The 22,152-nt window shown below is 38.7% G+C and overlaps 1 protein-coding gene across 2 annotated transcripts in view; it reads right to left on the reverse strand.

Moving 5' to 3' along the window:
- NVL (nuclear VCP like) overlaps positions 1-22,149 on the reverse strand; it is a 40,632-nt gene extending 18,483 nt beyond the window's left edge. The window contains exons 1-18 of one of the 2 annotated variants that reach the window (XM_039570054.1): positions 22,043-22,148; positions 20,037-20,110; positions 19,446-19,498; positions 19,258-19,354; positions 18,352-18,406; positions 17,552-17,818; positions 16,622-16,745; positions 16,254-16,330; positions 15,844-15,978; positions 14,304-14,405; positions 12,338-12,455; positions 11,702-11,846; positions 8,764-9,034; positions 6,316-6,534; positions 5,634-5,738; positions 4,771-4,833; positions 3,460-3,579; positions 2,669-2,768 (exon numbers count right to left, since the gene is read on the reverse strand). In XM_039570054.1, coding sequence (XP_039425988.1) covers positions 2,669-2,768; positions 3,460-3,579; positions 4,771-4,833; positions 5,634-5,738; positions 6,316-6,534; positions 8,764-9,034; positions 11,702-11,846; positions 12,338-12,455; positions 14,304-14,405; positions 15,844-15,978; positions 16,254-16,330; positions 16,622-16,745; positions 17,552-17,818; positions 18,352-18,406; positions 19,258-19,354; positions 19,446-19,498; positions 20,037-20,110; positions 22,043-22,099 — 2,182 coding nt within the window. In that variant the 5' untranslated portion in view covers positions 22,100-22,148. Of the gene's footprint in view, positions 1-2,668; positions 2,769-3,459; positions 3,580-4,770; positions 4,834-5,633; positions 5,739-6,315; positions 6,535-8,763; positions 9,035-11,701; positions 11,847-12,337; positions 12,456-14,303; positions 14,406-15,843; positions 15,979-16,253; positions 16,331-16,621; positions 16,746-17,551; positions 17,819-18,351; positions 18,407-19,257; positions 19,355-19,445; positions 19,499-20,036; positions 20,111-22,042 lie in introns of both variants that reach the window. The other variant, XM_039570055.1, reaches the window with a different exon arrangement.
- Positions 22,150-22,152: the final 3 nt, after the last annotated feature.

Below are 22,152 nucleotides of genomic sequence, written 5' to 3' on the forward strand. Positions count from 1 at the left end.
CACTGCCTCCTCCCAGGCCCCATGAACAGTGAACAAACAACAGGAGAGAAAAATCAGCTTCCCTAACTTAACCACAACTTCAGTAGAAACTGTTCTGATGAAAGCTGCATCAGCTGGAAACTTTATTTCCTCATACTGACAAATGCAGATATCACAGGAAAAAATCATGGTCTAAACCTATCCAAAATGTTATTCATACAAACAGCTGATGTCCATCCTATCCAAACTGCCTCTTTCTGCAGAAGCTGGATGTGCCAAGCTTGGCCATTCAGAAAAAAAATCATTTTATTAATACTGGCAAAACAACTCCTTGTATCTTTATCAAGATAAAATCATCAAATTAAAGGATATTAATTCATTTACAAATTCAGTAAACAGAAATTAATTGTAATTGTTATCCCTGCCTTTGCATTTTCTTTGCATTTGGCATTTTTACCTCAAATCCACTTTTTTCACCAATGTCACTGACTAATAATACACTGTTGATTTCATGCCTCATACATTTCCCAGCTGCCCTCAAAACTATTCCCATATGGTCACACAGTACACCTGCCACTGCAGCTGAACAAGGCAGCAGTGACATTTTAAAACTGAAGGAAAAAAAAAAGAAAAAAAGATCCCCAAACCATTCCAGAGGTACTTTCTAACCACATAATGGTAAAAATGCACCCAGTGTAAGGCTTATAGAGAGGGGAATTAACAATTGAACAGGTGTCTATTTCACATATGCATGAAAATCAGACCCGTAAGCAAGCACTGAATCAGTGTAAAACTAAATCAGGGAATTAGGACAAACCTGCTACATGTAAGTATTTATATTTTGAAATTAACATCTGAGCAATATTTACCCTAAACTGGCCCTGGTAAAGCTGCTGGAGTGCTTGCACTCAGCTGCCTCCACGAGAGGAATCCTTAGCTCAGAACAGTGACACAGAGCAGCCCAAAAAGGATTGGCCCTGTGCCCAACAGGCTGAGGAGGCACTGCAGGAAGTACAGCTGGATGTGTCCTCCGCTTCAGAAGCACCGGAATTCCCAGCCCAAGCTCCAGTCAGAGATAATGACAAGTCAGTAATTAGATACAAAGCCCTTGAGAAACACTTCCAAATAAGGCTGCTTGATACAAATGCTTGGAATAGCACAACTAATTTAGGAAGAGATCTCTTTCCTAAGGCAACTTGATGACACTCCCACCAATACTCTTGGTACATCCCACTGCATCTACATGTAGTATAACCCTATTCTCTATCCTGCATTGCATTAGATAGCTCAGGCCAGCAAGCTCATGCCAGGAAAACCTACCACTTTAAGTCAAAGAATCTGTACAAGCAGATACAGATTTAAGCCCCTACGGCTCATACTTCATCATGTGGAAGGCCCGAGAGTCTGTCATGATGCAAAGAATTCAAGACATAGGAAGATCTTCCTCAAAATCTTTGAAGCTTTTGACCATTGGAAAAAAAACCCCACACCTCACAGTTGCCTATTATAGACTATTTCAAACCAAATTTTTCTTAATTTATAGAGCACAAGAAATATCAAGTATTTTAACTTTCTCATCTTCCAAATTATATCCAGAACAGCTATGCTACTATTTTCTCTGTTAAGCCATTTCTCAGCAAAACTCTACATCTTGTCCTTACTTAGTACATGCAGGTAAGAAATAACTGTGTCTCACTGTAAGTAGTAATTTGCCAAATTCTAGGTGCAAAGGATTTTTCTGAAATTCTGGTACCCACACCAGTATGGTTTTACAAGACAGACTTGTAACCCTGTGTTTCATTTCAGTTACAATATTCAAAAAATCCTCATAACCAAGGAAGGGCAACATCTTTATGCATGTTTCTTTGTTAACTGACAACAAATTCCTTTACTTACAACCCACAGCTTTTAGATGGAATTCACATTCAGGAAAAGACAAGTTTCTTGCTATGAATAAAACACAGGACTTCTCCATAATACAAAACAAAACAAAAAAAAAAAAAGGCAGAAAATTGCTCATAAAACACATGATATTTGTAAAGCAGACATCAGTGTTTAGGTTATTAACTGAGAAGATGCTGCTGAAATTGCAAGAGCTACCAAAAACTGAAGAGCCAGCAAGGGAGCAAGGACAGCTGTCCATATCCAAGCCAGACAGAATATGAGGGAACAGGAGAGTAACTGATCCAAACAGAGTCTAGTTCAGAACATGAAACCCAGGAAGCAAAAGATAAGAAAAATGATTTTCAAATGGAAAAATGATTTAATACGAGACAGATGTCTTAAGGAAAAAAAAAATACATCTATAAAGCAGAAAACTGTAAGGCTGCTTCGGATAGAAAATCAATTTAAGTAGTAAAAAAAATTTTAAAATTACATTTTAGGTCTCTTTTCTGCTTTTACATTGCAAGGACATAATCCACAGCAGTCAAAGGTCTTTCAAAGCATTTTAACAGCAATGGTACCAGGTGCTAAGTAAGACACATTTTAAAGAGATTGCTTTATCTCACAATGCCACATGAACAGGGAACAGACTAACTCATCAGAAAAGCTTTGGATTTGAGGAGACACTGTAATTTTAAGTACAGAACAGGCTTAGTTACAGAATTCAAATATTTAAGAACACATGATTTCATTAGAATAGAACCAAGGACGTCTGATTTCTTGTTTATGACTTTTGGGTGCTTACCTGGCCTGTTAGTGGCAGCCATAATGAAAACCTGCTGCCGATTCTCCAGCCCATCCATCTCTGTCAGGAGCTGGTTCACTACCCGCACACTGGCTCCTGACTTTGGAAGGAGAAATTTGTCAACAAAATCGAGGAAACAGTGGAAGTGTGACTATTTCAAGGTAAAAGAAACAAAAGATCTACTAAGTCCCTGCACTGAAACATTACTCAAAGAAAAAGGTTCTTTTTCACACTTTCAATGTAGCTGCATTGTGGATTCCTTCTATATTCTTAGCGTGTCTCCATCCCAAATTTATGCCATCTTCACACTTGCCACATATTTTAATATGTGGCAAACCTTTTCTTTCCCATCAAAACTAAAGGACTCACTTACAGGATTACATATAAATATTTGTACCAGTCATTCTGATATGTACCTCAACAAGAAGCCACAAAATTTCTCAATACTCAGTTTTTTGAGCAAAAAGAGTTCTTAAATATTGAAACCTCTGGAATAACATTTTAACCAGGTGAACTACTAAGACGTAAATGTTAATTCCATAGTAGCAACATCCTGCAACCAAACTCAATAGCTTAACCTGAATTTCTCTGGATATTTTTTCTGTATATGCATACTAAAAAAAGTATTAAGCTTTATAAAACTTGACCAACACTTTTTCCCTCAAATGACAGAAAGCCTAGTGGACTGCTTTTCTTGGGAGATACCCTTCTGGGCACTTCTGTCACCAGCAATGTCACAAAAGCTGTAACTGAGAGTATTTATTTGTGGAGATATTTGAAGGCAGACTCACTTCACGGTCAGACCTCCGAGGGCACAAAGCATCAACTTCATCAAAGAATATAACACAGGGGGCTGAATTCCTGGCACGCTGGAATACCTGACGGACAGCACGTTCACTTTCACCAACATACTAAAAAAAGAAGAGAAACGACATTGAAATGACGTAAGACATGAAGATTTTGCTTGGGAAAAAAAATCAAGTTTTAAACACTATTCAAGGTACTTTGCAAAGGAGAAATGCAACCTACTAATCTTTTATTACTGTTTATTTCTGATAACAGTTGCTTATCTCTGTTTTCTTACTGAACATGATTTATGTAGGAACTAATTGTCACTAGCTGACTTTCGACAATTTGTAGTAGATTCAGAGTTCAACAGAATTCCTTTTTTCTGGGCAGTAAATCTAACTTGCCATCATTCTGGTGATGAGAATTAACAAATACAGTCTTAATTAAGGACCCTGTTTTTCAGCTGCTCATAAACAAACCCAGTGAGCAATGTGAACACAATGAACATCTGAAGCTCATAGAGTTGTTGCCTGAAGATAGGGCCTTGGTGGTAGGGAACTCAAAAGTCAGCCAGAATTTCACTTTGAATGTTGAACTGTAAGAACAGGGGCTGTGAAGCTGTAAATGCAAACACTTAATTTTTTCCAAACAAACATGTTTTGATACAATTTATATGTTAACACAGTCTCTGAACCACAGCCAACTATTTTCTCTGTATTCCACAAGGAAGTCGGGCTTCTCATTAACTTAAGTGTTGTATTTCCTGCCTGTATCAGTACTTGAAGCAGACATATAAAAATGTTTGGGAAGAGATCAATCAAATCCAGTATGCTGGTTTCAGCTTCCACATTACTGATAAGCAGAAAACTGCCACGGCCTTCCCAGATGGGAGCTACAGCCACCTTGCTCAGTTCAACACATTCTCTTGACTCTAAAAGGGACTGAAGTTACATCACAGCACTTGTAAGTCCAGTGCTTCAAAAATTTGAACTACAGCACTTTCATCTGTTGACATTTAAAATCTCCATGCTATAGAAAAGCAGTGATGTATGTAGCTGGTCATTTAAAAACTCTACTTCAAGTCAAGAAGGCTCCACCTGCCAGGTAATTTAAACTAAGATAAATATTTAAGCTACACAAGGGACTTTTCTCTTTTCACATGAACAACTTCACTGCTAAAAACTTTAAGGAGAAGTTAAATAAGGCAACTTCAGTCACACCAGTATCAGTTGTATAACTATCAGGAATTTTGCTTGCCCCACATTTTGGACAAGAATTCCATAAATAACATAAGCCCCATGATTAGCACATACCATATTTAGCAGCTCAGGACCTTTCACAGATATGAAGTTCAGTCCAGACTCGTTTGCCACAGCCTGTGAAAAACTTAAAGTCAGCTATATATAGATATATATATAAAACACACATTTATCATGTCTTCTTTGCTTCTGTCCATGGAGTGATAAACAAATATAAGGGAAGGAACATAGTTATCAACTGTTTGCAAAATATAGAAAACAGTACAAAGTATAATTACATGCAATTAAGAGTGGGAGGGGAGCAGCGAGTTTAGCAATGTATTCTCTCTCTCTCTCTGATGAGGCAGTTCCAGATTCACACTTCACCCCCCACACCAGAAGAAGAATGCCCAATAACTATGGGAGTTAAAGAGACATTCAACTCCATAAGAGCACCTGAAGACACAGATGAGAAACAACCTGAAATTTGCACGATCATCTGTATTTACATGGAGAGGCTGTAAGAACTGAAATGCTCAAAAGGAGAACAGAAGTAGTTTCAATAAGATAAATATAAAAAATAAAATCACATATACATAATAGAGTGTAAAGTATATACCCCCAAATATATAATTTAATTACTGTGAAATATTCCATAAAAGTGGGTATCCAATAGAGTTTCTTCTCATCTTTGCTACTTTTTCCTTAACTAACTTCATTCCTTCAAGTTTTGCAGGAATTCCCTCTCAATTCAAGCAAAGTTGTAACTTTATGCAAATAAATCAAATAACTTTAGCACAAAGGCCTAAATTTAATTTTCTGATGAGATGTGGTGCAAAAGCCCAACTTCTGTCACTATCATCCAGACTCATCCTACAAAAACATCCACTTCAAGAAGATTATCCAGTGTTTTTAATGATGTTTAGAAAATGCATTACCTTAGCTAACAGCGTTTTGCCACACCCTGGAGGCCCTGCAAGCAGGACACCAGCTGGAGTAGTCAGGCCCAGAGATTTAAACTGCTCTGGGTTTCGCACAGGTGCCTAAAAAGAAATTATCATCATTATCTCTGGCATAAAGAAAACATGAAACTTTTCGTTTTAGTTACAGCTGGATGAAAAATCATTCATGGGAAGTTCTTTATTCCAATTTTTATAGGCTAAAAGAATAATGATTCGATAAACATCTTAATATCTAGCACTGCTAATTACCCCTAAATGGGAGAAATTCAGAGGCAAAGATTTTATTTACCAAAGTTACCTACAGGTGTTAATGTTAAGTTTCCCTCTGACTGGCAGCAAGACTGCTAAGCTTCCAGCTAAGTAGTCCGCAGTTCTTTGTGTGGCAGTTGCATAACCAAGGTTATTGGTACAAACCTTTTAGAATACTTAAAGGTTAAGCAATACAAACACACTGAAAGCATGAATACAAAACACAAAACGTTAAATACAAACACCAGACTTGAAACATATTCTGAAGTGATTATAGAAGCTTGACTGTTTTAAATAAAGATATTGCAAAATACCACTGTACCTTAAATAAATATTGAAAACAAACCTTGTTTTATTTTCTGCGCAGGGGGGAGTGCAACAGATCTTTGGAAGTAAGGTTAAGACATACCAATATTGCCATAGTCAGCTCCTCCCGAACATCCTCCAGGGCTCCGATGTCTGCCCATGTCACATCAGGAATTGTGACAAAGCCTTCTCTCTTGGCAGAGGGTTGCACTGATGACAGTGCAACAATAAAATCATTCATCTCAATGCACAGCTTCTGCAGCTGTTCCTCAGGCAAGGGGTCTTGCTCCTTCAGCAAATCCAAAAGTCTCTGCAATTCATCCTTAAGGTACATGGAAAGGGGGAGAAAAAGACTGTACAACTGGGTTAGACTTCTAGAACCATTTTAAGGGCTTTTTCAAAGCCATAGTTCAACTATCAATCACATTATTATGTACAATACACATAAAATATGTAACCACTATTAATGATAAAAACGTTCCAGGGAAGCTCTGTGTACATTTACAGGTTTGAAAGCACTGAGCTGAGCCTAAAATTTTGATTTAGATGCTACAGAAACTGAGCTAGCACATGTATTTTGCCTTCCAGTTCGTCCTACTGCTTCTCCCACATTTACTAGGAGAAAGCTATTTCCATGCTGAAATTTCAAAAATATGTATTATTCATATGTATTAATTCTGCTTTTAACAAGAAACTGCTTTCAAGAGAAAGTGAAAAACTGCTGGACAGCACAATGCCAACAATTTGCAGAATATTCAGTTCCATATAAACTGTTAAAACTCTTAACACACTTCTAGAACATCCACTTTTATTTAACACCATCTGATTTCAAGACAACTCATTTCCTCAGCTCGATTAGGCCTGGTTCTGCAACCAGGCCCTGATAAAGTTTGGGCCAACAGAATAGAGATGCAGGGTAATGCTTTTCTACACTGCCCCATGTTGCAGACCACAGTGACCCAGAGAGGTACATTCCAATTTCTCCAATCAGTTTCATATTGGGGAAACTACCTGAGAAAATATTTCATCAAAGACCTTTACATCTTCACAACACAAATGCATCCCCGTTCTAATACAGAAAGGCATTATCAAAACAAACTGGTACTGCACTGCTAGTAAAACTGTATCAGGATTTTCCTCATAAGATAGAGGGAGAAAAAATAAATGTAAAAACTGTGTTAAGTTTCAACATTTTTCCTGTAGGAGTATAAAGAAAAAGTATCACTTCCTGTCAATTTCAGCTAGGATAGCTCTACAACTGACCACAAAGAAATACAAGTGCTTAGAACGCCTGATATTCCTTTTAAGCCCTCCCTCCTGTTCTTAACAGAGCCATTGAGAGAAACTCTGAAATAGCCAAGACCACTGGGTTTGTTTACTCCAATTGTGTGAATGATTTTTAAAGGTTTTGTATGTTTATTTTTCCATTATAAACATAATACAAGGGTTTTAATGACAATACCCTGTATTAGACTATGTCAACCTCCTGCCAGCTATCAAAACATGGCTTTGTTAGGATTAGACTTCCTCATTCTCAGTGACCCCTTTGATCATGGTGACATTGATAAAAGCTGCAACTACCTGCCCCTCCCCACTTTCTTTTGGCTACAGCAGGCCCCAGGAAGCACTGGGAGGTATAAGCACTAAGCTTATGTTACACTAATACAAAGGCTTACTACAGCTTTTTACACTGATTTCTGTCATCACAGCAACAGTGCTCTTTGACACTCCCTCTAAAAACAGAATCTGAGCACAATGTGCGTTTAAGCCCACTTATCTCCAGACAAATCTTTAGGAGGCACACAATGAAGGCATATACAGACTCCAAATTTTGAGAAGTAGGACCAAGGACTTCTCTGTAAAGTTGTTCTGCTTCACCAATCCTCATGTTACTTAGGCCAAAGAATAATTCTGGGCACTTGAAATACTATTTTCTGCAACAGAATTCCAGTTGTGCTGCACATTAACAGCTCATCTCTTCCTCAAACCTGCTACAGGTACCAGACACCACACGTGATTTACCTCAATAATCACATAACTCGAAGGCAAACAAAGGCTGCATAAATACTTCTAGACTTTGGCTTACTGTAACTCTACCAGGTCAGGGAAGAGCTCCAGGCATCATAATAGATATTTTACTGAGGGCACAGCAAACAGCTTCTGCAAAATATTCAGTGCAAGTCTGATGCTTTTAAAATTCTGTTACAGTCAATACACTTCTGAAGAGAGATACAGCCACTCTTTTAAACTCTGCTCTGCTAGAAGACAAAACAACACAGCAGAAACAAAACAAAAAATCCCAGGGGAAAAATACACCTTGTATAAACATGAACATGATTTTTAGGAGGACTGGAGTTTGGAAGCCACTTTTCCCGACCCATTATAGGGTCATTAGGAGTTAAGCTCCTGCCTTAGAAGCTGATACTTGTAAAGCTAAATTTAATATTAGGTTGGCTGTGGATGTTTGGGAATTTATGAGCAATGACTTTCATAACTCTAAAATGGCTCAACTCTTCAGATGTTAAAAACACACACTTCAAGGAACACATACCTTAGGAGGAAGTTCTGGTTGTCTGGTGCCATCTTCCACCAGCATGTCTGTTCCTATCCCCATACTTCCTTCAGCTGTGCTCCCCCCAGAGTGTGTGTGTTTCCTCCTCTGCTCCTCAGATGTTATCAGGACCCTGTTGACTGTGCACATGGCTGCCTCTCGACACAGGGCCATCAGATCAGCCCCCACATAGCCCGGAGTCAGCCGCGCTAAATGACGGAATTCAAACGACTCTGGGAGCTTCAGTTTTCGACACAAAGTCTGGAGAATTCTGATCAAGCAGAGAAAAACAAAAAGGAAAGATAAAGCTGGAGAAAAAGCTGTTACTTTTTTTTCCCCCCAAATGAAAACAAACAGCATTTAATGTCTCTTTCAGTCGACATGAATTGAAGCAGTACAGTGGGAAGTTTTCACCCAGCTAGGAAGTAACCAACTCTGAAACCCACAGAACTGTGCTATAAACTTCCCGTCAGTTCTTAAACAAAAACCAACAGCCTCAAGCAGACATTGCAAATCAGTGGTTTTGCTGACCTAAGTTTTACAGAGCCTTTCAACCTCAGTTTATATTCAAAATTGATGGGCTAGGACTCAGAGTGTACCACAGAGATGCACACGAGTTATCCATTGATACATTTAACCTTGTATTCCTAATACCTAAATCTGCATTGTCTGTTCCATGACACTTTTATTTATTTATTGAAGAACATCCACAACAAACTATTCTGCAAGAAGCAAATGAAATCAAACTGTGTGACGAGCTCTGGTTTAATCTTCAGTATCTTTCCCTGACCACTGCCAGTGGAATACAAGTGCAGATATTTCCTGGGTCCCCAGTAAAACTTCCAGTAGGCAACACAGGGCTTCTGTTACCACCTCATGAGTTACCTTATCCTCATTCGAAGGTGAAGTAACACCTCCTTAGGCAGTTTCCTCACTAACATAAAACAGCTCTGTGTAACTGACAGTGAAGAGCTACACTTCACACTTCTTTTAATGGGAGCTTTTTCCGCTTTGTATCACAGCTGAAGCTTTCAAAATCTCATTCAGGGTCCACCAAAATTTCCTGCTGCTCTTCTAAGCCAAGGACAACCAAAAACTACATGACTTGTCAAAAGGAAAAAAAGCCAGCAAAAGCCAATGTCACACTGCATAAACACTGGCACTGAAGAACTCAGAGCAGTTGATCAAATCAACTTGTTGAAACAGCAAAATACCACCTCATTGGGAAAATATTTTAAAAAGGCAGCACAAACCAAAGAAGTCCAGATCAGTAATGTACTTCTAGTTCCAATAAAAACTAGTCCAAATTACTTCCAGATCAAGTAACTACAGAGAAGTTATGAAAAAACCAAGTGATGAAACTATTCATAACTCTAAAATTATATTTCATCTGTTTCCCTCCCTCACTAGCAAGTTGCATCATCTCTCCTTGCAATCATTTTAGGGATAATAGCTTGTTTCTCAAGATTTTTTCAACCTGTCTGACAAGAGCTGTATGTAATCAATGGAGTCGAAGTGTAAACAGTTCAGAACTACAAATGGCTCATTCTGAATTTGCAGAAGAAAACACCAGGTAAAGCAAGATCTCCACGTGCACGTTCTCATCTCACTCCACCCCCTAAGGCTGCAGAACCACAACTAAGCAGTTCAAATCCTGCCTTCAGCAAGACTCACTTATCCTGTAAATCAGCACACTGGATGGACTTATAAGGTCTATATGACCCTTTAATTTTAAATAAAGGAATAAATCAACACCAACACGCCTTCCACAAAACAAAATAGAAAGCAGGGGAGGGAGTAATTTAAAAAAGAAAACAAAATCATCAGTCCCTGTAAGCCTACACCTTCAGGAACACAAATACAAACAAACAATAATGTGAATGTGACTCCATTGTAACCTGTGAACAACCTCTACAGACCACATTGGCTCTGCTGTTCATAACTCCTGTCCTTCAACAGTGTGCTATTTCTGGGAATCAGAGAATCACAACTCTCTTCAGTTAACTCTTTAGTTCTTCCTCTAATGATCTGCCTATCTTGCCCACAACCAAGAGGAACATAATTACTACAGTAAATCTGGAGGAAGAAGGGAGGGAAGGAAAAAAAGAAATGGAGGTATGGCCAAAAGGGGAAAAAAACCCCCAGGGTGGAATAATGGACAGAGTGCTGACAACACAAAATGAGCAATACTGCAAGCAGAAGTGTTTGTCTCTTCAAGTTACAAATATGATTATTTGAGCTAGAAGAAACTTATCCTTTCTTTCCTTTCCATAGCAAGATAAGGTACAAGTCTTTCAAACTTCCCTTCCTGTGGTTTTTGCTGTTGGGGAAATGAGTAGCAGTTCCTTTTTAATTAAAAAAGCAAAAAAGGATTTATTTCTTTTAACCTAATCTGACAGTCATAGATCTTTGGAGTAAAAAGGGAGAGTCACACAACACAGGATGACTGCAGCTCAGCTTAATGCCTGGACTGATGTATTTACAGGAGGAATGGAAGAGAAGAATCCAGGCCTGTTGCTTAAGGTACGTGCTTGAGTGAACTAACAAATGGGCTTTAGTTAATTAATGTTCCTAATTTAACAGTTACGTAGGGAGCACCAAAGACAGAATGTTAACTTCCTGAACACAAGAAAAGATACATTTGATTCCATCATCTGTACTGTTAAGGCATTTCAAAAGCCATTAACATAATGCTAAAAGCAGATCTGCACACAAGAAAGGAAATCACTCCAAATGTAGACACAGCTACCAAGATAAATAGGTGCACACCTAATGTCTTCTGCAACTTTTCAGTGTGTGCTGACCCACTGAAAGTGTGTAGAGGTACAAACAGAACTAAACACAACAAAGTAATTTTCCTTAATTTGTATGTTAACTTACACATTATTTTCTTACTTATCAATGTATCAAAAACGAAGTTTAACTTCACAACACATACTTCTCTCTTGCCCCTTCATCTGGGATCCCTAAACAAATTTCTCTGTCAAATCTCCCAGCTCTCCTCAGTGCAGGGTCCAGTGAGTCAGGTCTGTTTGTTGCTCCAATAACAAGGACCTGGGTAGTGGCAGCCACATTATTCAAGTCTAAAGGAAGGAAGGAAGGAAGGAAGGAAGTCAGTACTCATACTCATTGTTCCAACTTTGTTCCCATATCTGTGGCACTCTGTTTCTGCAGCACATGATAGCAGTCAGCAGAGATAAACTCATCAACAGTCAGACTGAACTGCTGTTCATCTCTATCTCTACTACCTAGAGCTTGCATTTTGCACAATCAAGCAAAAATGTTAAAATTAACAGATTAATTAATTATTAATTACATTTAACAGGTTCCCCCATTATTCTGTTGATACAACAGACAGGCTTATATAATGCTGTACAGACCACTGTGAAAATATTATAGTAACACCCCTTCAAACTTATGATCTTCCCACCACTCCCCAGGAAAACTGTGTCAAAATATGAAAAATTATTGCCACTATCTCCTCCAAAGTAAGCACAAATCACTACTGAAGGCAAGCAGACAGTGAGCCTGCTAATTAGAATTTGGTCTTAACACAGCTGCTCCTGAAACTCACCATCCATACAAGTCAGGAACTGAGCCACGATCCTCCGCTCCATGTCCTTCGACGCGACTTCTCTCTTTGGGGTGATGGCATCAATCTCGTCAATGAAAAGGACACACGGAGCACTGGACTAGGAACAAGAAAGATTCATAATTACAAAATTACACTGACTGAGTGTATTACAAGAAAGAAATTTTTCATGTTTTCTGATCTGTAACTACTACTGTCAATCTGCTGCACAATCAAATCCTGGAACAATTCTGTTGTTCTTGCTGACAGTCTGGAGAGCCACCAGACTATGGAACTTCACTGAGCTGAAGCTATGGAATAATGAAGGCATGAGATTTAAAATCTCTCTACACACTGCCCAAAATTTAAATATACCTCTGTGTTGCTTTATGTTTTCCCAAAATATTCCATTGTGACTGCCTGCTGAAATCCATAAATGAAAATCACACAAGAAAGGTTTGGTTTGTTGTTTGTTTTGTTAGTGACATTAGAGCTGTGGAATTTCAAGAGTAGTATTACTGACACACAGAATGAAACAAAAGGAGCAGTAGGTGGTCATGGAACTTCAAGACTACTACAGAGCCTGACCATGTTCAAAGAGTAAAAATGAGCAGTGAGAAACTCCCACAAGTGTTCTAAAATTCCATGAACTTTGTAAAAAGCCAACAATAATATAGATTAATAACTAGTGTAACTAATAGAATGATGCTTAGCTGACGTAAGGTTATTAATATTCCAACAAAGCACTAGTAGTGCGAAGGAATACTTAAGAAAAACACTGGAATCACGTTCCAAAAAAGTCCCAAGTAAAAAACCCGTGCTGAACATCCCCTGCACGGGGTGTTCCCAGGCACCAGCTGCGCCATCTCGTGGTCATTCCCTTTCCCACTGTAACAGAAGGGAAAAGGCCGTAAAAATTTCACAGCACCTGAATAAGGAGGAATCGTTGTCTTTTCCCCCCCACAAAAGTTGCTGCAAAAACTAAGTGGAAAAACTACTAAAGGGAATGTGAGAGACTATAAGAAAGTCAAGAGATTTTATTTCAAACATATATTATGCAACAGATGTTATTTCTGTAACAGTAATTTAGAGCAACCTCCCCTCAATCACTACGCATACAAAAGATCTAATTTCTAGAAACTTTGCCATAACCTACGTAATTTTATCCTAAACAACTTCTTAACAAGGCTCTCTAAAAATTAAAATTTAGTATGAACTGGAAACATAACAAACAGCTTCACAATCAACCTTTTTGCCCTGTTCAGGATTCTTTTTTACAGGAACATACTTTACCCATATACAGTGGGGGAGAGTCGAAAAATGAAATAAAGTTGGAAAATCAGAACATTCTCAGAGGTCAGGAATAGAAAATTGACCTCATGAAATAAAATACTAGCCACATACTCAAAACCAGAAAAATCTGCATTTATTTAAATTAAAATTATCTCAACCTGTCTTGTTCTCTTTGCTTCCTACTACATCCAGAAGTCACATCAAAGCAAGACTTCAATGGCAACTTTTCTCCCACTCTTACCGTGTTTGTTCCAAATTTCTTGCTTTCTACCTAGACCCCCAAAGCCTGAAGTCTCTGACATTCACTCAAATTCCATGCCATGCAAAACTAACAAGAACCCCTTGTAACAAAAAAGCACAATGAACTGCTCTTGATTTTTTTCTTTTATATATCTAGCCAAGCAGATCCAAATATGTAAATCATTTATGTTGCTCTCCTTACATTGCTATGATGAACCATCTTTTGTCAAGGCTTCAGAATAGTAAGCTTTGTGCTCCGTGACATCATGACAGTACAATGGAATTCTGGTCACAGAAAGGGAGACAAAGTCATGTCCGCAGCAGGAGAAAGATTCACTCACTAAGATTTACTCAAATTCAAACCACAGCAACAAAGTATGGATGTTTACAAAGAAAAAGAAACAATTTACAGAGCTATTTCCAGCGGGTCTCTTACCACAGCCTGCTCAAACAGCTCTCTCAGTTTCTGCTCAGATTCCCCTGACACTCCAGACACAATCTCTGTTGCTGCCACTTTCAACATTGGGAGCTCAAGCTCCTGGAAGAAACAAGGAACATTGTATGATGTAGCCAGAGGTTAGTAATGCTGGCTGTCCTTGAGGACAAATATTTTTCAATATGACATCTTTTACACCTACAAATTACGTATTCAGGACTAAATCTCAAAGAACTTTTTAAAATGTTAAGAAGTGTCCTCCAACTTAAAATGGGTAACACAGCATTGCTTAGCAGTCTGGAAGGTATTCCCCACCAGGTTTGGTTCCCAGAGTCCAATTCCAGAAATATCTGAGCAGGACTGTACAGTAAGACACTTGTAAAGCTCACACTCAAAGTGTTCTGCTGTTAAAAAGAAATAAATACAACTGCAACTTTAATAGACTGCAGCACTACAGTAGTGCTACAGGTTGCTGCAGCCTATTTCAAGCTCTTTGAATTACCTGTAAAAGAAAACTAACCCTAATTTATGCAAGTCAAGGCCACAAGAGACCCTATGGTGCTCAAAGAAGATAATCTGCCTAAAATAGCACTACTGAAAATCTCTTTTTAAAGAAAAAAATATTTAAGAAGCAGTCATTAAATTTATTTCATCTCAAAGCTTTTCACTTGTGACATGTTTCTTTCCCCAAATGCAGTGCTCTTCCAGGTTACAAGTACCCACCGAAGCATTAAATATCATCAAATCATTCAAAGGGTTCTGTTTTACAATAAGGCATTAGAAAGAAAACACCCAAATCTTAATTAAAATATTTGAAGCATAATGTCAGAAGGTGCAACCAACATTTAAGGAATAAATATCAGTATTTTCTTTACCTGCATTACAAAAGTTAGTAACTTACATGCATCTATATTTAATGTTATAATCAGTGACATTTAAGGAACAACTATATTGAAGAAAAAGAAAATGTCCATGGTCATCACTGAAGAGCCCTAAATAGTCCCTAGATTTATATCCAGAACAGGAACAGTGGCACAGCAGCTTCACCACACCCCAAACTATTAACACCAATAGTGTCACGTGCTCTGAACACATCAGTATGACACAGGTGAGGCAACATCCAGTTTTGGAATTCAGAAGTCAGCTGTTTAACAGATGCCACCCAACAGAATCAATGTAATGCCTCATAAAAGGTGGTAAGGTCGAGTCTAGACTTGAAACACAATGGTAAATTTAACCAAAATTATCTTTCAGTTATACCCTTCTCACCACCCATGCCTGTATTGCTCTGTTCTGGGAATGCCTCAAAACAGTTAAATAAAGCCCAAAACCTCGTCACTATGACTCTTCTTTACACATGAGGTTCTATCAAGTAAAGATGCAGTGGAATTCAAATAAAGGAAGTAAAGATTAACATATTTCAAACTATCAAAGGATGGCTAATGTGAAAAGCTCTAGTCTATTACGAAGGAGGATTATTCTCTTTCTCTCTAAATGCAACTCAGGAAAGGAAGAAGCTGTAAATGTGAAGCCATCTCACCCCAGCAATTGCCTGTGCCAGCAGTGTCTTCCCACATCCTGGTGGCCCATGTAAAAGAAAGCCCCGAGGTGGAACCACTCCTAAGTGGCTGTAGACCTCAGGATGACGGATGTGGAGGAGCATCTTGCAGATTTCCTGTAAAGAACAAGGGAGCTCCATTTAAATTGCAGAAATTAGTATTATAGATTGCTATTCTTACAGGCAGGGCAAAATAAAGTTCTGTTTATCAATCTGATTTCAGTGTTTACCTACAGAAAGATTAATCAAAATAAAACTAACAACCTTGATGCTGTTGGTATAAGCAGCTTTTCTCAGTGCCATGCAGATGAACTGTGCAATATTTCTTATCATTTTTAATGTGACATTTTCTTTAGTGCATCCTGTAGCCCACAAATAAAATTTTAACTAACCTTTAATGTCTCATCATTGCCTCCTACATCCTCAAACTTCACTGAAGGGTGGTAAAGCTCTGATCCCTTACTTCTCACTGTTAAGGAGGAAAAGTCACACAAATTTAGCCATGGTATAAATGTAGTTGCTAATACTGAACAGAAAGGTGCTCAGCCTAAACAAACAGCTAAGCACACAGGGCAGTACTATTTTTTAGTAGTAGACACAGGACTGCAATATTTTTTTAGTACAACATTAAGGCTAAATTTCTTTTAAAAACTGCCTGAGGTCACTTCTCTGCACATCAGAAAATACTTCTCTGGTAACAGATTCCATGGTCTAATACCATCTCACTGTTTGGAGTAACACACCAAAAATACCTTCTCACCTTTCTTAAGTAACATGGATTCAATTTTTCCATCTACATCAGGAAATTCTTCTTTTTTTCTTTTTGCTCTTCTGCCCTTTGTCTTCTTTCTTTCACTCTCCAAGACAGAAAATTCTGTTGATTTCTAGGACATAAAACCAGAATTATATACACAAAACCTTCCAAGTCAGTGAACTTCTGCAAAAACTTAAAAGAACAAAACAGAAGTCTGTGACACTTAACTTACACATATTATACAAATAAAGATAACCAAGGCAGGAATTTATCACATTTTTCTTGTAGAAAATCTTTTTTGTACTTAGGATTTGGCTTTTTTAAAATGGGTTAATTACAACAGTCACTTTTTTTGTTACGAGAACACAGTAATAAGCAAAAAAACCAAAACCCAAACTAAACAAACCCCCTCAAAACTACTAACCAAAATCACACACCAGTTATTTGCATGCCATGGAGGAATCCACTCTGGGGATGAATAAAACTCTACGAATGTATTTACTCCCTTGGAAACAATTTTTATTACAAGTAAGTCATAAGGGGGTGTAAGAAAAAAATTATTCTGTCCTAACATGACAGAGAAGGACTTTTACAGGATAAAAGAAATAAAAAGTAGTTTCCTGTTTTCACCCAGGGTCACTTAAGACTTTACCATTGGCTAAGGAAGACCCCCTGCTATGGCTACAGCAAGGCACAAGCCAGGTAGGCTGGTCACTGGCAAATGGAATAAATAACAGCCACATTCCACTCATCTTTCTCTCAGTATGGGCACTAATCTGGGCCTCCTTAATATTGAGCACTACATTTCCCTCTAAACAATCTGGAAGAAACTCATTATTTGGTCACTTTCTGCCTCTTATACAAACATGCTTGAAATGGGCCAATTCTATTCATACGTCCACTTAAAACACTGTGGATTTGTGAAACACAAAGTACCTCAGAAATCAGTTTCTTTTCCTCTTCTTCTCCATCCTCAGAGAGGTCAATGAAAAAGTCTTTCCCATCAGGAGTTTTATCAATGAACCAGCCACCATCAGAGATTCGTCTTTCAGCTCTTGCTTCTGGTGTGAGGGTGCTTGTTTGAGGTGCTGCTCTCCCAGGAGGAGGGGTCTCCACTGGGTCATTTTTTGGAGTGGGTGGAACAGAATCAGGATTGCCTTTCTTGTATAAGCTCAGCAGGGAACTGTTCATGTGATTTGTAGACTGCAGATTCACACATTTGAAAAGAAAATATACAGGACAGGTTATAACTTGGATTATTTATATTAAAGAGGTCAATGAAAACTATTTCATGAACATAATTCAGCATTTTCCCTGATGGAGAAAACAGGCAATGCATCTGCCAACCCACTCCTCTGCAAAGCAAATGACTGCATATAAAAGTACATGTGCTGGCTGAAGGGGCAGCAGCCTTTGCAACTGACCCTGGAATGACTCCTGTTAATGGACAGGCACCTCTTTTGGCAGTAGCTGGACCTGTTGGTTCCCTCAATCACTTCATCCATTTGATAGCCAAGTCCTTCAGGCCCTCAGTGTGCCTCCTCAAAAGTGATTCCCCACCACAAGTTCCTCTATTTCCTTCAGAAAACATCCTCCTTCCAGCTCCACAGATTCTCAGCTGGAATTACCAACTCTGACTAGACTTTATCTCCTCTTCTAAACGCTTCAAGTGAAATTTGACAACACAGAATCATAGATTATACAAATACAGACAATCATAATAAAATACAACTTACTAGATCTTCTGGATAATCATCAAAATCAGAGTCATCTGTGCCACTTCCAGTAGTCCTTAACATGGAAGAAAGACAAAAACTATTAATTTATCAGAGCAGAATTGCAAGTGAGACATCTGTAAAATAAAACAAAAGCAATTTCCACAATGTGGTTCCCCATAACCATGATATGTACCCTAATGCTGAAGAGAAATTCCTGACTCCCATGCTCTCAATCTTCTACTATGAAAAGTTAAAAAATGCATCCTTTCCAAGTGTGTGATGAGTTGGATCAATTTGTCAACCTATCTGAAAGACAGACCTATAAGAAAGTGATGTAGGTTCATTCTGATTCAGTTCACAAGGGAAGTAGGAGCAAATCACTGCTGAACCAGACCAATCTTTCTGACAAAAAAGATTACATGAGATCCTTAATATCTATCCCAGGTTAGAGAAAACAGAATGCTCCATGAGACTATGAACAGGGGTAGGAGTCAGGAAATCCTCATTCCAATCTCACACCCACTGGTGATTTACTTCGAGTAGCCTGTCTTGCAGTCTCCTCTCTCAGATGTGGCATGTCTCACACCCAAGAAAGACTAACAACAAAACAAAGGAACTGAAACACATGAGGAACAGGGCATTACATGGAAAACTATCGAGGAAGCCACAAGGTTGCCCACTAATTCAGGGCTGTATGTTCCCTACAACAGAGAAATCATGACTGGCTCTAGTATCTGCTTGTCTTCAGTGACAAAAGGATTTCCAATAACTACAGGTAACTTCTGAAGAAGACAAGCCTATGGGAAATCAAGGATCCACCTGCAACTTTGAAACAACCAAAATGTAATAACCCAGAAACAGAAAGCTTTAAAGAAATGATAACAGCAATGGCATTATTAATCCAGTAGTAAAAATTCTTCTTACTCATTTTTCTCTTGTTGCCTTGCTCTTTTTGCCACGTGCTCAGATTCTAAAACTGCCAAATCTTCACGTTCTTTTTCATTACTGATTATTTCAAACACTGAAAGAAAAAAGTTCAACCATGTTAAGAATTAACAGCCAAAGCATAATCAAAGAATTTGGCATCTTGGACATAATATTAACAGATCTACCTTTTGCAACTTGTATTCTAAAGGCATTTCTTTTTCTTCGTCCATAATCTACACTGAAAAAAACCAAAATAAACATGTTACACCAACTGATTTTTCTCTCAACAGAGTCATTCCCAGTGGAAAAAGAACACGGGAAGTCGATTCCCAAGCTTCCACACGGGTTCTTATTAAAAACTACCTGTGTGAAAACGTGATTGTGCTGCTGAGCAACTGAGCAAGATATTAGTGTCTTACTGGATCCTGTATCTCCCCCCATGTCTGCACTGAAGTGTTATCTTCCCTCATATTTTAAACTCACTGGGGTAAATCCCAGCATGCTGCAATGCATCTGTACCTCTTTATTTAAAAACAGAAATCAACCCAAACCACAACTAGATCTTGTAATACCAATGCATTAATAAAATATGAGTCATTAAATATGTCAGCATAGTGGAAACACTGGAGGGGAAACAATCTTAGTGCTTCAATCAACCTCAACAACTGGCAATGAAGGTAACATAAAGAAAATTGTAACTTTTATAATGAATGCAAAATAACAAACTAATACATTCTACATTTTGAACACAGGATAGAAGACAAATCTTGGCTCACCTGTAGGTTTTCTGCAAATCAGATGCTAGAATTCCAATGTCAACATACTGCCCACATTTACTACTTGCAAGATACTGAAATGAAGAATTTTAAGCAGGGAATAAAATCTTTGTCAGTCACTTCACCAGAACAGCTCGACCAAATATGCCTATTTTAAATTCTACCCTCCTTAGAAGTTGAAATGAAAATCAGAATCAGCTTTTCACTGCCTTGCAACACACCAGATAGTATTTCCCAATGAAATGGGAAATTCTTATTAAAGCACAGATTACTGGGCAGCTCTGCTTCCCAGGGAAAGGCAGCATCCTACATTAGAGGGCTTTGATGACTTCTGCAGGATCAACTTTGCCATTTATTATTTAGCAAGAAAGCTGACTTTGTAGCCCACACCCCATCTTTTTGTCTTGGTTCCTCCCAGTTATCCTCCTTTTGGTTTAGATCTCCTACTCTAAAAATGAAACCATCTGTATCAATCAGCATGGGTACTGTCATAAAAACAATTTTAATCTTTACAAGATACTTCAAAGAATACTACAAAGAAGTATATTAATTAAAATGAATTCTATCAAGCTTTTTATTGCTCTGACAGCAGCTAATCCAACCCATTTTCAAACCCCAGTTATTGAAAGTGTGAGAAAATGTACTAAATTTCATGTACAACTGTACTCCACTTGCTTTCTTTCCCCACTCTCCAAGGAGCCAGAACTTTCAATACTGCAAAGGTGGCTTCCTTCTTAAAAAAGAGGATGAAAATATAGAATCACCCTAAAAGATGTGGTAACACAAATGTCACACCAAGGTGAATATCAAACCCACATTTAAATTAGTAAGTCTATACAAAACAATCAAATTGAATACAGACTTAGCTTTTAAAATTATATTACACTTCAGATCACCCAGCAGCTCCTGCCCTACAAGAAACATCAAGCCTACCATAAACCCAGCTGGGTTTTCCACTTTGGAATAGTCAAGGCACAATCCATGTCATCTTGTGAATTAAACCAAGCAAGTTCCCTCAAGCAGTCACTCTCTCATTTTAAGGAATTAGAAGTGGAGCACACTTATACAGAGGCTCAGAAAATTGGTGTTCAAGGTGCAAAGTCATTACAAACTATCATAAGATGTGACACAGCACTGCGCCACTTGCAGGAATCACAGCTCTCCCTGCCCTTCCCACGCGCATTTGGGAAGTAATCTCATCTTCCCCTTTTCCCAGCCATTCAATAAAACCACTGTACACGTTTCCAAATACAAACACCACTTGCCAATATCGCAGAATCACAGAATCAATTAGGCTGGAAAAGACCTCTGAGATCACCGAGTCCAACCCATGACTGATCAAACCACCCACGTCAAACACACCAGGGCACCGAGTGCCACATCCAGTCTTTCCTTAAACACTTCCAGGCCCGGTGACTCCACCACCTGCCTGGGCAGCCCATTCCAATGTTTAATCATCCTTTCTTCGAAGAAATTCTTCATAAGGTCTAAATACATACACACACACACACACACATATTTACATACACATACATATACACCACATATATATCTATATATGTATCTGCATATATATACACATACATATACACACCATCTGCGTGTATATACACACACATATATTTATATCTATCTATTTATCTATCTATCTATCTATCTATCTATCTATCCTTTGAGTATATTTCTTTTGCCCTATTCATTTCACATCTGAAGCAGCAGTCAGCCTCAAGACCAGAACTACTAAAGGGGAGAGAAGAACGAGAGAAAACAAAACTGTTTTCCAAAAAGTTAAAATAAATAAAATAAACAAATAGACCTTTCTAAAGCCTTTCTAAAGCCCTCAGAGGCAGGGACGGGGTTTGGTCCTCTCCCGCCACTGAGCGGGCCGGATGCTCAAGGCCCCTCAGCCAGAGAGGGACACATGAGACCCCCTCCCACCGGCTGCCGGTGCCGGTGGTACCGGTGGTGCCGGAGGTACCGGGGGTGTCCCGGAGGGCGGGTGGTACCTGCTTGATGCGCTGCTTCAGCCGGGGATCGGAGACGCGGCCAGGCCGGCACCGCATGGCCGCCACTCCGCCTGAGGAGGGGACTCCATTACCCAGCGTGCCGCGCGGCG

This window comes from Corvus cornix, chromosome 3, assembly GCF_000738735.6.
Source record: "Corvus cornix cornix isolate S_Up_H32 chromosome 3, ASM73873v5, whole genome shotgun sequence".
NCBI lineage: Eukaryota > Metazoa > Chordata > Aves > Passeriformes > Corvidae > Corvus > Corvus cornix.